This window comes from Thermobia domestica, chromosome 16 (assembly GCF_964235325.1).
Source record: "Thermobia domestica chromosome 16, izTheDome1.hap1.1, whole genome shotgun sequence".
In the NCBI taxonomy this organism is placed as follows: domain Eukaryota; kingdom Metazoa; phylum Arthropoda; class Insecta; order Zygentoma; family Lepismatidae; genus Thermobia; species Thermobia domestica.
Window position 1 is genome coordinate 88,845,044 of NC_137469.1, and position 15,534 is coordinate 88,860,577.

Below are 15,534 nucleotides of genomic sequence, written 5' to 3' on the forward strand. Positions count from 1 at the left end.
TTTTGGATTCTTTTTTTGGGTATGTGCCCATGACTTTCGATTCTTGCCAGCTCTGGTAGGCGATTCTTCCATTTCCTGAAGAAGTTTCGTTTTTTCCAATTCTCTCTCCTCTCTATATTTCATTTGAATAGCATAAGCAAGAGTAGTACAGCTGAATGAGGAGCGCAATGTTCCTGTTTTTCTCCTCTTCGAGCGCTCCCTGCTCACAGAGAAAGCCACCTCTGGTCGTCCCGGTCCAGCTACACCTGCTGAAGTCCATGGCCCCCAGTCGTCTTCACTGACAGGTTCAGTCATCATTAATAACCCACCGTTTAGCCAATCCACATTCTCCTCTTCCAATTTTTGGTAATTACTGTTGCACTTGTCAAGCATGTGAAACAATTTCGAGCACGTGTACACTCTGCTTGCCTTCCTTTGACAATTCAGCAGATGCTTTATCTTTGAGATACGTGAACAGGTGATTCTTTTTCACTGCTCTGTCTCCTTTTACCCTCAAAAGGACCTCCAATAGCTGTCTTCTTGATGTTTTATAGGACATGGCTGAAAAATGGAAGAAAAAAATACAGTACAATAAATTTTGCACTTTGTACGATGAGTCTTATCTACAACAAAAATATTTCACAGACGAGCAAAAATGAGCAAGTTTGGTTTACGGTTTCTGAAAGAGGAAGTGTTGAACTACTTCCAGAGTGCGATACCAAAGTGGAAGTACGTGGAAGTCAAAAGATAACTCTACGAGAACAAAAAAATACAGATAACATTTCTTGCTCCAATTTACTTGCATTTCATCCCCGGTAAATCGATAAATTTAATAGCTACACACTAATCTAACCTCATCATCATAAATAATAATATTTATAGATGTGACAAAAGTATTTCATTCCGCCTGGCTACAGGAAGACTAGGTAGAAAACATTCTCACACTTTGTTGGTGCTAACTTAGAAATCTTCAGTAATTAATGCACAAGGTCAACCTCTCACTTCGGAAGTCAATTTCTGACTAAGGGGTGACAATTTCTTTAAGACCCAGGTAGGTTTGAATACCCCAGGTCATTGACTTTCAAACACATTTGGTTGTTTGCTATTTTTAAGGAGTTGGTTTTTGGCCAGGTTTTGGGGGTTTCTGGACCACTGTGCAGGGGCTCGATCATTCTAAACTATTTTCCTGGCAACATATATTGGTTCGCTTAGCCATGATTACGTAATGGGGGGGGGGAACGTGACATGAAATACTGTGATTACACACCAGGGGTTCAATCCATCTAAACTATTTTACTGGCAACATACCCATATTGGTTTATTAGGACAATAAAATGAGGATATGTTAGTATTTTAATAACAAACTATGAAGAAATCTCGAGTAAAAGAATGTCAAAAAGTATTGAAAAAGTTATAATCTTCCGAGGTCATTCAAACTCGGTTCTTCTTGTCTTCTTTTTTCTTATTTTTCTTATCTTCGTTTAATGCCGTCAAGGATAGCAACGAGATCTCTTTCGGCAGTAAAGACATCCTATAAAATAGATTAGTATTGCCGCGAAATTTCTGTAACAAGTGTAACTGGAATCTACGGTGTATGTTGTCATGCTCATATTATTGGTGATTGAGGGTATTTCTTAAGTTCTACTTGAGTGTCTATCTAATCGAATCGGTTTATCGATCGACATTTGCAGTCCGTAGGATTAGCATGGAACTAGATGGAATTCGGAATGCTACGTTACAATAATATCAATTTTTAACTTAACCCACCCCACCCCCATTTCCTCCACACAAAGCTCCTCATAAGAAAGAGCAATCAAACGCTTGCTGTGGCTTTTTATTTTAACGCTGGTTCTTTTTCTGGTTTCTTTTCGTTTCATCTTTCCTTAATATTTTTTTTCCATTTCTGATCCCCGGATTCACGCCTTGACTACGTGCCTGTATTATTATTATTATTAATTTTAAGTTACTGTAAATTTGAGAGACGAAACCATCTGCACCCTTAATTGTTGATTCTTAATCATATATGATCAGTAATTAAGCTGAAGTTTTGATTAAGCTTTCTAATTACATTATGCTAAAAAAAAAAAAAAAAAAACTTTCAAACTGACATTTTTCTGCACACGTCGAGATTTTAGATTGAAACACCACAGGTAGTACTTTTCCACGTTCCAGTACTATTTCTGCCGTGGTATATGAAGTAAAAACTTGGTAGTTTTCATGCATTTGGTCTCTAGTATAGTTACTAGACCAACACCTTAAAGGAGCAGTTCGAGTTAAAAACAAGTTTGGTGCAATAGAAAGAGTAACAAAAAATAAGAGACCTGTATTTTTTTATATCTTGATAGGCCGTCTCGTTCAGCTTCTACAGACATTTGTTTTTGATGAATCGTAAATGGTGACGTCATGGGTGGGATACGCGAGAAACTCAATGTGAGTCAGCAGCCACTCGCTTGTACGCAGCTGATAAACCTTTAATAGTGCATTGGATTTAATAGATTGTGTTTTGGATTTGTTAGCAGTCTTGCTCTGTGTTGAATTCTTGAGAAAGTTTTTGTTAGTTGTTTTTCCTATAGTATTAATATAAAAAAAGAGTAGAGAGAGAGAGAGAGAGAGCAGTAATTACGTTTGTTGTGCGAAACAGTGTTTCTTCCAGACAAGTTTTTACGGTGGCACTGTCTCCCGGAGCTCTGAGAGATTTCCCTGGAGGAGACCAAAATAATACGTCTATAATATAATAAATACAATAGTACTGTGTAAAAATAATGTGCCTCTCCGAATACTAAGTGTCCCCTCCTCCCCGGATTTTTTTCTGAAAGAAACACTAGTATGAAGTAGAAAACACGAGTTAGTACAGCGCGTGCTGTGTCTGTGAAGTAGAAATGCCTAACACCTGCTGTGTTTCGGTTGTAATTCTTGTGCAATTTAAGCTGAGGACGTAAAGTATCTTTTCTTACGTTTCTAAGTCGTGAGAAATCACCAGAGCGATATAAATTATGGCTCAAGAAAATCAATGGGAAAAATGTACCAAATAAAACCATTCGTGTTCCAAACATCTTGAAGAGCCTGCCTTCGAGAAGTCAAGTTTACAGAAAGAAAAGTTAATGCTAGTGGCGGATCTAGGCTGGGGCCGGGGGCCTAGGCCCCCCAGTTTTTGAGTGACAAAATTGATTTAAGCTATTATTTAGATATTTTTGAAAGTTTTTAGTAAACATGATATACATATCATAGTCTGGGTTCTGACTCCCCCCCTCTGAGTTTTTACCGTCTAGATCCACTTCTGGCTAATGCTGTTCCAAGTATATTATTGAAAGGTTTAAAATCCGAGCCATTGAACGAGCACTGATATATGTCCAGTTACCAATGTACAAATATCGTACAAGACGCAATTGACGGTTGTAGTCAAGACGAGGCATTAGAGAGTAATAGAGACAATGTAACTCATGATTCTGAAGATACTGCTTTAGAAATAAGCTACACAATGTGATTTAGGGAGTGAAATATACCGGCTTGTAGAAGGAATCAGTGACGATGACTGTTCCTCATGACATTGACTCATCGTTTAATTTCTCTGTATCATGTGATAATGATGATGAAACGGGTGATGAAAGTTGTTCCGCGGACAGCTATGCGAATAAAAGAAATTTAACCGGTGAAGTGTTTTTCGTATTCTGGCAAACTTTACAGATGGTATTTCATTTTTGCCTTTTATGTTGCGCTCCTGTACCTACCTTGAAGCACAAAATTAAAGTCAGCGTTAAAAATTGCAACAAAATGTGAAAATGAACATACTTATGTTTGGAAATCGGAAGAATGATTAAAGAAAAGGTACTTAGGTGTTGCAGCAATTTCGTCCGCCATCTATTTACATATTGGTTTCGATTTTTTTTTTTTTTTTTTTTTTTTTTTTTTGAAAGGCTGAACTCATGCTTTATAGGATACGGTTTATAATATTATAAAAACGTTTGTTCAGCCCACCATCAGATATCATTTTCTACATGCAGATGATATTTGTAAGGGTTGCAATGAGTTCTGGAAAAGGAAACCGCACTTAGAACGTGCCACCGCACCTCTCACAAACGAAATGCTTGGTACTGTGTAGTATGTAAGCCTGCTCTCGCTCCTTGCCCACCTATGACTTCATCACAAAATCTTTCTTCCTCTATTACTCGCTAACGACTGAACGTATCGTGATCAAACAAACACCATTCCTTTTAGAATTTTCAACTCTACAAATGGGAATAAATTGTAAAAAATGCATTTCTAAGTCGAACTGCTCCTTTAAGGTGGATCACCACCCGGAAGTCAATATATATTTTAGCTCATTCTCTTAATTAATGCTCGATGAAACGTCACATATTATAAATATTGTACTATAAGATAGAGTTATGTTTCAGCTACAACACAAAACACTGGTTCGTTTGGTTGTGTCTTCTGATATCGAAAAAGATAACAAACAAAAGAAAATAGTTGATTCGTTTTACAATGAGCACACAAGATGGCACTCGCTGCTAGATCTTACTAGAAGTGCTCAGTTTTATGACATGTTTATTTGAATGTGAAAAGTATTTTAAAGTAACGATCCTATTACGAAATAGATATATTGTTCGACCGTTTTTCGTGTTATGTTTCACATTTTATTTAAATATTAATTTACATATAAGGAAATAGATTTTGAGAAGAAAATTGCGCAGAGCGCCATAATGCGTTGTTGCTAAATTTGAACGTTTACTGTGATAGTCACAACAAGAAAATTCCTGGATTATAGTGTTGCAGTTTGAGAAGCGGAATTTAGCTATGAATTGCGGCAAAAAGTCGAAAACTAATTTCTCCAGTAATTATCCAAGCAAATTCCATCATTTCTTCCTTTATTATCTGGCATCAGTAAACTCGACACTATCTGGCAACGCTGCACTATTCAAGCAACGTTTAGCATAGCATCGAGAACATCTAGTGATCCACCTTAACCTTTCAAAAATAAACAGTCGAGTCCGCAACGCTAATTCTAAACTGATCTTATCCTATAAAAAGCATCACTGTCAATTAGCATCTATCTTCATTCTAAGTTTTACTGGATAAGTAAAATCCAGTGGACTTCGCTTCTAATCTCATTCATCAATATACAAAAACAAGTCGCTTTCTCCTGATTGGCTGCTTTCGTTTTCGCCATGAATGTTGGCTCAAAATATTGCGATCTTATTGGGCGGAGTGGGCACAGTGGGGGGGGGGGTGAATCTGTGATGTATTGCTTCAAGATTTTGTTGTAAAGGCAGATTTTCTATTTTATAACATCCTTTGTTTTTATGCTCGAAAGTGTGCAAGAGTACTAACTGCAGCGGGTTATAGTTGGAGCAGGCTTCGTAAAATTGACCTCTATAATTATTTGCTCATTATTATCTTAAACTACTTACTCTAATGGTGTGAATTCCATGATGAAACGTGAAATTTTACATAAATACAACTTTAGAGATTATCGTTATCTATGGTCATATTAAATTAAGTAATTCATTTCAGGTCTTAATTAGGTAAAGACATGTATTAATTGCAATAATATATTTTTTGTCATTACAGGGTGAAAACGCCTGATGAGATAAAATAGCATATATTTATAGTTAGCAAGATTTAAATGAATAATTAAATTAATATTTTGTAATGCAAAGCTTAAACACGAATCTGTTCTTACCTGCTTAACTGTAAATAAATTTATTTCCTCCTGATTTGTGTCTTGTTTTCTTGTTATTATAAGAATGAATATTTCCTTGTCATTAAAGTAAGAAATTATATCGATTTTGAAAAAGAAAAGTATTGGATAAATTAAGTTTCATATTCAATAATATAAGAAGGGATTATGCAAACAAAACGGCTCTACTAAACACCAATCTTCGGTGCTATTTCAGTTTAGTTTCCATAGATTTATAAAATTTAAAAAATACCAAAGGTTGTCTCGAAAGAGGAATATATAAATAGTAAAAAGAATATGGGGATCTTACCTCTTAGCTACATCCCAAATAATGTTTTAAAAACGTAATTTAAGCACGTAATGATCCATAAGGAAACCATAGTAAACTGAATTGATATGCCTATGAGTATACTAAGTCATGATCCGTAACGATAAAGTTGTTTTGATGTATAAGGCCTCTATTAACGAGGAACAAATACTTTCCACTATCCAACTCATGAGCATTCGAAGAGTCGCTAACGCCCCTGTTTCTTTTGACACACGTCTGCGTGGGCCCACCAGCTTCGCCCTGCTCTGACTAGGTTAGATAGCATTCGTGCATTCTAGTATATACTTAGCACAAGTCTTTTGGTGCTTTTGGAGTCATTTTTATAGCATATATCTGCACGACGTGTATGATATAATGGTTAAACCCTCCTAAAGTGAATTTCCACCCATAAATGCAATTTCCCTCATAAGAAAGAATTTATAAGGCTCTAGTAGAGACCTGCACGGGCCGGGCTTGGGCGGGCCGACTCTGTTATTTCTTTGGACCGGGCCGGGCTTGGGCGGGCCGATTCTGTTATTTCTTTGGGTCGGGCCAGGCTGGGGCTGATTAATTGCAATTCTTTAATAATTATTGACTTTCGTTAAACGATAATTGGAATAAAGCCAAACGTTGAAGAAGCGTGCCTGTGAATAATGTTACAAAGAATGCAATAGCTATTTACAGTTTGTGTTGCCTAGCGGTTCCACTTTCACTATAGAGGATTGCAGGCATTGCGCGGTAAATTGAGCTCTGACCTTGATCTTCACTGAACCCAAAATATGACAAGAAGGGGTGGGAAAGTTTTGCTTGTCGCTAAACAATATTGCCATCGTCACTTTATGCTAAAATCAATTAAGTTAGATTTTTGTTACAGGATATAGAGTTTTTGTTCTCTCGATGACAGGCAAAGTTCTAGGAGGCAATGGTACCATTCGGGGGGCAAGCGTCAGGTTGTCAACCAGAGTTTAGAAAATGTTTCTGAGGGTTAGGTCAAGTTTAATACTAAATTTTGAGAAAGATTGGGGCTCGAGCTAAATTTTTTAAAAATTTATCCGGGCCGGGGTCGGGCCAAAAACTTTTAAAATTTATCGGGCCCGGGCCGAGCGTGGGCCAAGAATTTTCAAAAACTTATCGGGCCGGGCCGGGCTCGGGCCGAAAATCTCCAAAATTTTTCGGGCCCGGGCTGGGCCGGGCCTAGGTACATTCGGGCTGGATTGGGCTCGGGCCGAAACATTCGGCCCGTGCAGGTCTCTACGGCTCTAGTAGTCCATTACCTGAAGATAGAAGTCATAATTCATGAACTCAAGTATGGATATTTAAACTGGATAGTAGATCCTACGCACCCGGTACTTCTTCTAGGAAGACAAAATGAAGAAGTGCCAGGTGCGTAGGATCTACTATCGAACTGAATTAGTTATAAAGTAGCAACTAGAGGCGCAAATGGCGCTGCAAACGCCTTGCCTTTTCAACCGTAATGGTGTACGCGTATGGCAAAACACGATTACATGGCACTATGTGTTGTGTTATGAATGACGTTTAGGGGGAACGGTGGTTCAGTGGTAGAACGCTTGCTTCTTTTGCGTGGGGTCTCTGGTTCGATCTCGGACCAAGTAAATTTGTAGTGGACACATCGTTGTCGTGGGTTTTCTCGAGGTACTCCCGTTTCCTCCCACTTTCCGCTAATTCTCCCATTAATTATTTACTTACCTTAAGACCGTGTCCAACACTCGGAACCCGATGGAATTTCCCTATATAGTAACATAGCATACTTCTTTCCAAAATATTATGAAAACTATTTTTTTATACATTTCGAAATTCGTCCAAATGTTTATTAGTATGAATATTGCATGTTCACTTTTACTTTTTCTTGATGGGGTGATATTAGAGCGCGCTAATTAAAAATTAAGTTTCTTCCATTTAAGTACTGTTTAATTTATGATCTTTATGTTGCAACAGCGCAGAACAGCAAATAAGAGGCTAACCAGGTTAAATTTCTTTCGTTCTCTGCCCCCGCTAGGTCACATGCGTGAATTTCGGATTGTCTCTAAAGACAAACAAACCGATGGAATGCAGATTGACAGCAGATAAGAATAAAGTCTGTTTTCTCTTTCTTCATAGATCGTAAAGATTTCATTGGTTCTACGTAAACATCTCTGCGAATAGTTACCTGCAGAGGCATAGAGCCTATTGGAGCTAACGACGTAGGTACGAAAGTTTCAGAAAAATATGTTGATATCAAGTGAGGGAAGTGTTAATCTTATAAAATAAGTTTCGAACTGTATAGTATACATTAAACTCGTTTATTTGTCGCATCAACTGATAAAAGTTTACATAGAGAGAGGATTTACCCTGTTGGGGTGGATAGCGAACTGCAAAATAGTAATAAATGTGTAAGAAGAAAACGATCGAGAATTCATTATTCAAAACTGCCAAAGAAAAAGTCTCGCCAAGGATCTGTTTTTCAGAGATATTGGAAGGAGAAAAAAAGAAAGCTTGAAAAGAGAGTTTAGCGTCCAATTCAGTAGCGAGACTATATGAAACGTGGACCTACCGCTTAATGTGGAAGCCGAACCACATAAGCTCCCGCCGGGAATCGAATCCGAGTCTCCCAAAGACGCGTATGCTATCCACTAGCCCTGAGGGAGCTCTATGGAGTTATGTGAGATCAATATTGAAACCAGAAGAGTGAAATTGTTTTACCATTTCCGGTTTCAGTAGAGAGATACAGTTGAAGATGGTATTTTTCTTCAGATGATCAATTGATTTTCGAAAACTGTCACTCTCTACTACCAATTTATTTTTATGGCGATTGATGTTAAAACTGAAAACGGTTGATTTCTAGTACTTTTGGTTTGAATACAGGGTTAACGGAAGAAAGGGAACCTATTCTTGAGACGTTGTATGACTTCCCGAAAACTTCTCGATATCTCTGAGTTTTTACTGCATGAAAACCAATATTAAAATAGTAAATTCCGGTACCACTTTCGGTTTTAATAGAGAGATAGGGATGGAAATGATATACTGTCTAGAGACGTTGAATCAATTCCCTAAAACCACTTGTCGCTAGCTATTATAGTTTTTGATTTATGGCCTGTAAGTGGTCGATCTCTATCACTTCCGATTTATATAGAAGACTGACGGAGAAGATGGAACCTATTCTTAGGACGCTAAATCGATTCCGGAAAACTCTTCTCAATATCTCTTACCGTTTTTGGTCTGATACCTGTTAACAGACAGACGGACATAGCCGTTCTATTAGACTTCCGATACTTATGTATGGCATAATCTGAAAATCTAATAAACCCAGGTAGAAAAAATATTATTCATCAAATCTATTTTCGTGCAGATTAAGAATATGGGAATTTCAAGATTTTTTTTACATCAGTTATTATGCCCTAATGAGTAACGGAGACCGCGGTGGCTCAGTAGTAGAGTTCTCACCTATGGTGTGTGGGGTCTCTGGTTCAATCCCAGCTCGCACCAAGTGGACTTTGTGGTGAAAAAACACCATGTGCGCAGGTTTTATCGGGGTTCTTCCGTTTCCTCTCACTTCTTTTATTCCACCATTTTATTCATTTCTCATCATCACGGTCTCCTTTAGCCTAGTCGGCATAACTGTGGGACGTAAAACTCGAAGATTTCATTTTATTTCTAAATAATAGCCTAATGCATTCTACAGTGTTCTTTTCTCGGCTAGTACCCCAATAATAGCGTACAGATTGATTATATGCTTGCAGAGTGATATCGATTATTCATGAAAAAAATACACCAACATTTGCCAGGTAGGCACTACAAGAAAGAGTGATATCTATTTCGTTCGGATAGTGTTCTCCATGAGACGAGACGAGATGAGAAGTAAGGTTTTCTCCGTCTCGTCTCCTAAATTTAATAGGTCTCGTCTAGTGTTGAATCTCGAAGGCTTCTTTCGCTCTTGTCTCGAAATTTTATTGTTCCGTTTTGTTAATTTATGTTAAAAAAAAAAAGCCCTACTGGAAGTTATTACAACCGTTCCGCATCACGATTGGTCCACGAATAGTGTGATATAACAACATTTAAACCATACTTATTATTGGAGTCAAGTGTAATGTCTTGCACATTTCAAACTTAGATAAATGCTCTTCATTGCTTTCGTACCATCATTTTATCAATTTGTAGCTTTTTACATATGAATCATATAACACTAAAACAGTGTTTGAGATCCAAAACTTGGGTGAATTAGTGTTGCCCAAGGGACTCGAGAAATTTCTCGTTTCGAAAACGAGACGATAATCGTTGTTTCTTACTTCGTCTCGAATTTAAAGAGGTAAAAAGGTACAATACAGGGGAGTCATTTAGGGGAGAAGGGAGGGGCAATTGCCCTCTCTGCGTTACAGATTTATATAGATTTTATCAATAGAGTAGCAGAAAGTCAGTGAAAAACGCGAAATTTTACTTATAAGAAAAATATAAGAGCCTATAAAAGCCAACCGAACTGTTAAACCTGTATTAGTAGAGGAAAGTACCTAAATATGGAATACCGATCCATTTTTTGGCAACTGTAGCTCACCTTACACGTTTCTACATATGAAAAAAATTGTGTGCATTCTATACACATATGGTAATAACTTCTGCCATTTTAAGTCAATCAATAATAAAAAAGAGACCCCAAAAATAAATGAAAATCAAAATAGTACAAAATTGTTACTCGAAAAAAAGTGCTCTAAATATGGAATACCATAGACAACTCTCATGAAATATACCAGAATGTTCTACATGCTTCTAATATAGATATGCTAAGTAAAACAAAGGAAGTTGACAATAGAAATATTTTAATTACATGATATAAAGATGCAAATAATTCCAAAAATCATTTGAAAAATGCAAAAAATGTAGTAAATGAGCTGTAAAGTTACAAAAAGAAGCATAGAAGCAAAATTTGCAAAGAGACATTTATATCTTCGAGGAGTTGTAAAGTTAGGTAAAAGAAAAAATATTAGATACGCTGCCTAGTGTTAGATATGCTGCAAAATATCCAGTGAGAAATCTATGTCTATTTGCAGAAGTCACAGATATAAACACCTTCGTCATATCCAGCACATTCATTGTGAACCCAGGATTGGCACATCATACACTTTTCACCGTCTTTATCTTCAGAAAATTTTGATAAGCAGAAGAGGCACTCAGCATCTCCTGTCTCTGGTTGATCATTATCGGGAATGCTACTAAACGTTGATGAGTGATCATCATATGCGCTGATGGACATAGATGTTTCGGAATCTGAAGTTTCACTTTGGGGACGACTGTCATCACATTTATTTCGTAACGTACTTTTCGTGCATTTCTTAGTTAATTTTACCTTTTCTTTTGTTGCATTCTTCTGTGTCTTACCCTTGTTTTTTGCACTTTTCCTCATTTTTAATTTTTTTCCACTATCGACAGCTTTCACAGATTTCTCTAACTGATTTTTGTGATGTGATGAAGTAATTATGACTGCAGAGCTAGCCTTTCTTCCTCGACTGCCTTCTCTCTTCTTAACTGCGGGCACTGGTGATATTTGCCATGGAGTTATACTGCTGCCAGATGATTCACTTCCTGAAGCTTGAATTGCGATTGGACAAGCAGAGGTAGTAGAAAGGTTGTCTGAAGTACATGAGGGAGAAGTGTTTGGTATGATTGATGTAGAAGGAGGAGGGAGTCCAGATGAGGGTTCAGAGTCTAGTAGTGGTATAGGAGGGGAACAGAGATCTCGTGAAGGTTCAAAGCCAGGTACTGATCTATGTTGTTGTGCGTGCTTTGCTTCAAGAAAGTCACTATCATTGAGAATGTGAGGATTGAGGAGCCAAATTCCCGTCGTTCTAAAACCATTAATGGCGTTTGAAGCAGTTTGTGCTTTCACGTACGCTTTTCCAAAGAGTTCTTCTACCTCAAATGCAGAGAGAGGCCGCACACAACCGTCTTTTGTCTTAACAGTTCTCGTCCAAACCCTGATCTCTTCACTGTAGTACGTTTTTAAGGGACTCATGAAGGTTCTGTCAAGAGGCTGCAGTTTGTGCGATGAGTGTGGAGGAATACAAAGTATGGAAGCATTATTGCTTCTCGCCAAATATAAAACTTCTAAATTCTTTGAGTGGGCATAATGGCCATCAAGAATGAGCAACACTGGAGATTTTTCAGATGGCCTTGTGTGTTTAATAAAATATCTGAACCATTCAGTGAAGAGATTACTTTGTACCTACCCAGAAGGTTGACACGCTCCAATAGATCCTTCAGGAGCACCACGCATGAGGTGATTTGACTACATTTCCTTGGAAATATTAGCATGGGAGGAACACAAATACCTGTGGCACCAATACACGTTATTACGGTCACTAAAGAGCCTCGTTGTGCAGAGCTAACTGCGCCTATTTCCTTTGTGTGCAAGAACTTGATGAATTTTTGACGGAACGACAGTCAGGCCTGTCTCATCAACGTTAAATATGCGATCAGCAGAAATGTTCTTATTATCAGCCTCCGATTGCAAAAAGGTCAAAGAAGTGGGTCACTTTATCTTTACAAATACCAACGGTTCAATTATATGAGGTTTGTGTCGGTTTTCTGAAAGAAAGTTTTCCCTTGTGTCTCTTCATAAAAAATTTCAGCCAAGTCTTTCCTGCAAACTCGTGGCACTTTGAAAATGAGTATGCGAGTTCATTCTGTTTCGCTAATTGATATGCCATAGTTCGCACATCCCTCGGAGTAAGACCAAAAAATCTGTCTTCCATAACTAACAGGTATTGGACCAGTTCCTCCTCCATTTCCTCCAGTTCCTCCTCCTAGCTTCTTCACAACAGCTTCTTCAGGACTCAATTTAGATGACGCCAAGCGAAAAAGTGTTGTCCGAGGTACATTCTATATCTTGGCCGCCCTCAAAAATCCCATTTTTTTCTTCCTCACATCTGAATTGCACTCCTCATTGCGTTGTGATCCCAAGTCTTCCGCTGTTTATTCATCTGGGAAACGAAACAAAAAGATTGCATAAGACTCTAAATATGGAATACTATTCCATATTTAAAACCTTATGGTATTCCATATTGCAAGCCTCGCCATATTTTCTTTCATAACCACAAAAATGGTACTTAGCCTCGGTATAAAATAATCTAACTTGCATAGCCTATAGCTAGAAAACACCAACTTTCCGCGTGATTCATTGTCAATAATTTCAAATTACAATGTAACTAAGAAAATTACTTCTGAAACACTCAGCTTCGATAATCAACAATTGCGAACATCCACTCCTTGAAGTATTACGTGCAACAAACTGCTTACTTAACCACAAACTGACCAGAAACGCATGACTGGATACATAATGAAGCGTTTCTGGGCACCTTTACGAAAGTGCACCACCCGCCAGGGTAGATACGGTGGTATTCCATATTCTCAACCCTATTCCATATTTAGGTACTTTCCTCTAACTGTTTACACCTGTATAAGACTTTACTTCCATACTTTTATTACGACACTAATTATACATATTAATCCCACATAACATAATCTTTGACCAATACTTTACTCAGTACTCTTTTTTATATAAGTAACCTCCTTACAACTGAATCATCTACAAACCTCTACGACAAGATCCTTGTTTCTTAAAAATCACAAACCAAACATTCACCTAACAACGACTTTTTCTTTTTCTTTTACAACTAGTATCTTATTATTCTTTAAACACTTTTATCCCGAGCTACTCCCAACACGAACCTAATTTTCCTCCTGTTCGTTTGCGGTGCTTGTCGTACACGTCAAGCCTCCCAAAGATAGCCGAAAAAAGGGAAGGGTGGAGGAACATTGCCGACTAATACAAAACTGAAAAGCATGTTGATTCGACCTATTGGGAGACTAGGATGAAAGGTCCCCTTGGAAGTGTCGCCCCCCTCCCCGCATTGCAGGGCTTCGCGCCATTACACCACTGTACTTAAGATTAGTGATAGTCAGAAACGTATGCAGAGGGTGGATACTGGGGCTTGGAGTCCCGAAATCCCGACTTTTCTGTAAATTTAATCTGGTTTCAGGGGTAATTTTATAAATTCTAATATAATTTATCCTAATATCGAATTTGGACCTCCCGAAATAAATTCCCGCGTACATCCTTGGAGACAGTGGCCACATTAATATTACAAGAAGTGTAAGAAGGGCAGAACTTGAATGTATGGTTGCCGAAGGGAATCAATACGCCCCCCCCCCTGAAAAAATTCTAGCTACGCTACTGTGTGGTTCGGATTCCACGTTAGCTGTAGGTCCACGTCTCATATAACCTTGCTACTGACACGGATGCTAAACTCAAATCCAATTGTAACCAAATGCCTTAGCCAATTGACCCCAAAGTTGAATATATCCAAACTGTCTTGAGTGCTTTAATGCATTGTTGTATCATGTCAAACGTTTTCAGTGAATTAATAGGGCCTAATTGCTTTTACTGAGGTAACCTGTCACTGGAGTCAAAAGTATATTTATAGATTGGTTTGAAGTCTGTTAACAGTAATTATCTCGACATTAACTTTTTTCAAGTGAAAATGTAACCATGGAATCTAATGTACACTCAAGTCCAAAATTGTTGTCGCATATCGATTAAACACGTACTAACATTATAAGAAATACCGGGCGAATTCGTTATCAAATTATATCCCTACAACAACATATTTATAGACATGCGACAATAATTTTGGACATGAGTGTACAATTACGCTTCAAAATTACCCGCACTGCTTGTAATTAAAATCAGTAAAAGTAAGGAAGTGAAGATATTGGAAGCTACCCTTAGGATTTTAAAAACAACTTTCATTCTAAAAATGTTCAATTTTAATAAATATAGTATGTCTACTTACGTTCGTCGAGGCTTTAGTATGATTTTCACTGCTAAAAACTGAAATCAGTCAAAATGAGGGGTCTCACTGACTTAAAAATATAATATATTTTATCGTACTTTCCGTATAAGTGTTCTGAATAAACGTACTTTCCGTACGAACGAAAGAGCGGTATATAGGTGGTGAGGGTCTCACGTACTGATAGACGTATGCAACATATATAGCTGACTATACGGGAGACTGTTAGATGTCAGACAACCTGTAACGGAATGATGTAACATTTAAGGGCAGTGCGTATGTAGCATATGGATAACGCATGCTTCGTACTGATTTCTATAGCAAACATAAGGATTTCGTATATTTGTACAATATATCGCTGTCCGGATAACGGATTCTTCTGTGTATGTTTATCCGAAACTTACATAAGAAGTACTTAATTTTGGTGCAACACGGAAAGAAATTAGACTTTTCTAAAAACTGTTTTACAGCGTTAGTCAATCTAACAGTAACCTAAAGAAATAGCACATATACTCACAAGTAAACCTTACGTTTGGGTGAATCGAGTTGCTGACTGAGACACATATGAGAATGTAGTACTAAATGTGGCCAGTATTTCAGTGAAGTTGTAGGTGCGAAGCTCCAGGGGTTTAGGAGATACAGCTACCAGAACATCACATGGAAGTACAGAATAGTCTTCATACAGTTGGAGGTAAAAGCTCTGTAAGACCTCTTGTAACGACAAAAGGTGAATA

The 15,534-nt window shown here is 37.7% G+C and overlaps 1 protein-coding gene across 2 annotated transcripts in view; it reads left to right on the top strand.

Moving 5' to 3' along the window:
- The window catches only part of LOC145673234 (uncharacterized), a 41,156-nt gene extending 35,463 nt beyond the window's left edge, over positions 1-5,693 (top strand). For both annotated transcript variants that reach the window (XM_081742730.1, XM_081742731.1), the window contains exon 7: positions 5,548-5,693. In XM_081742730.1, the coding sequence (XP_081598856.1) occupies positions 5,548-5,562 (15 nt within the window). In that variant the 3' untranslated portion in view covers positions 5,563-5,693. The remainder of the gene's footprint in view (positions 1-5,547) is intronic.
- The last annotated feature ends 9,841 nt before the right edge of the window (positions 5,694-15,534 follow it).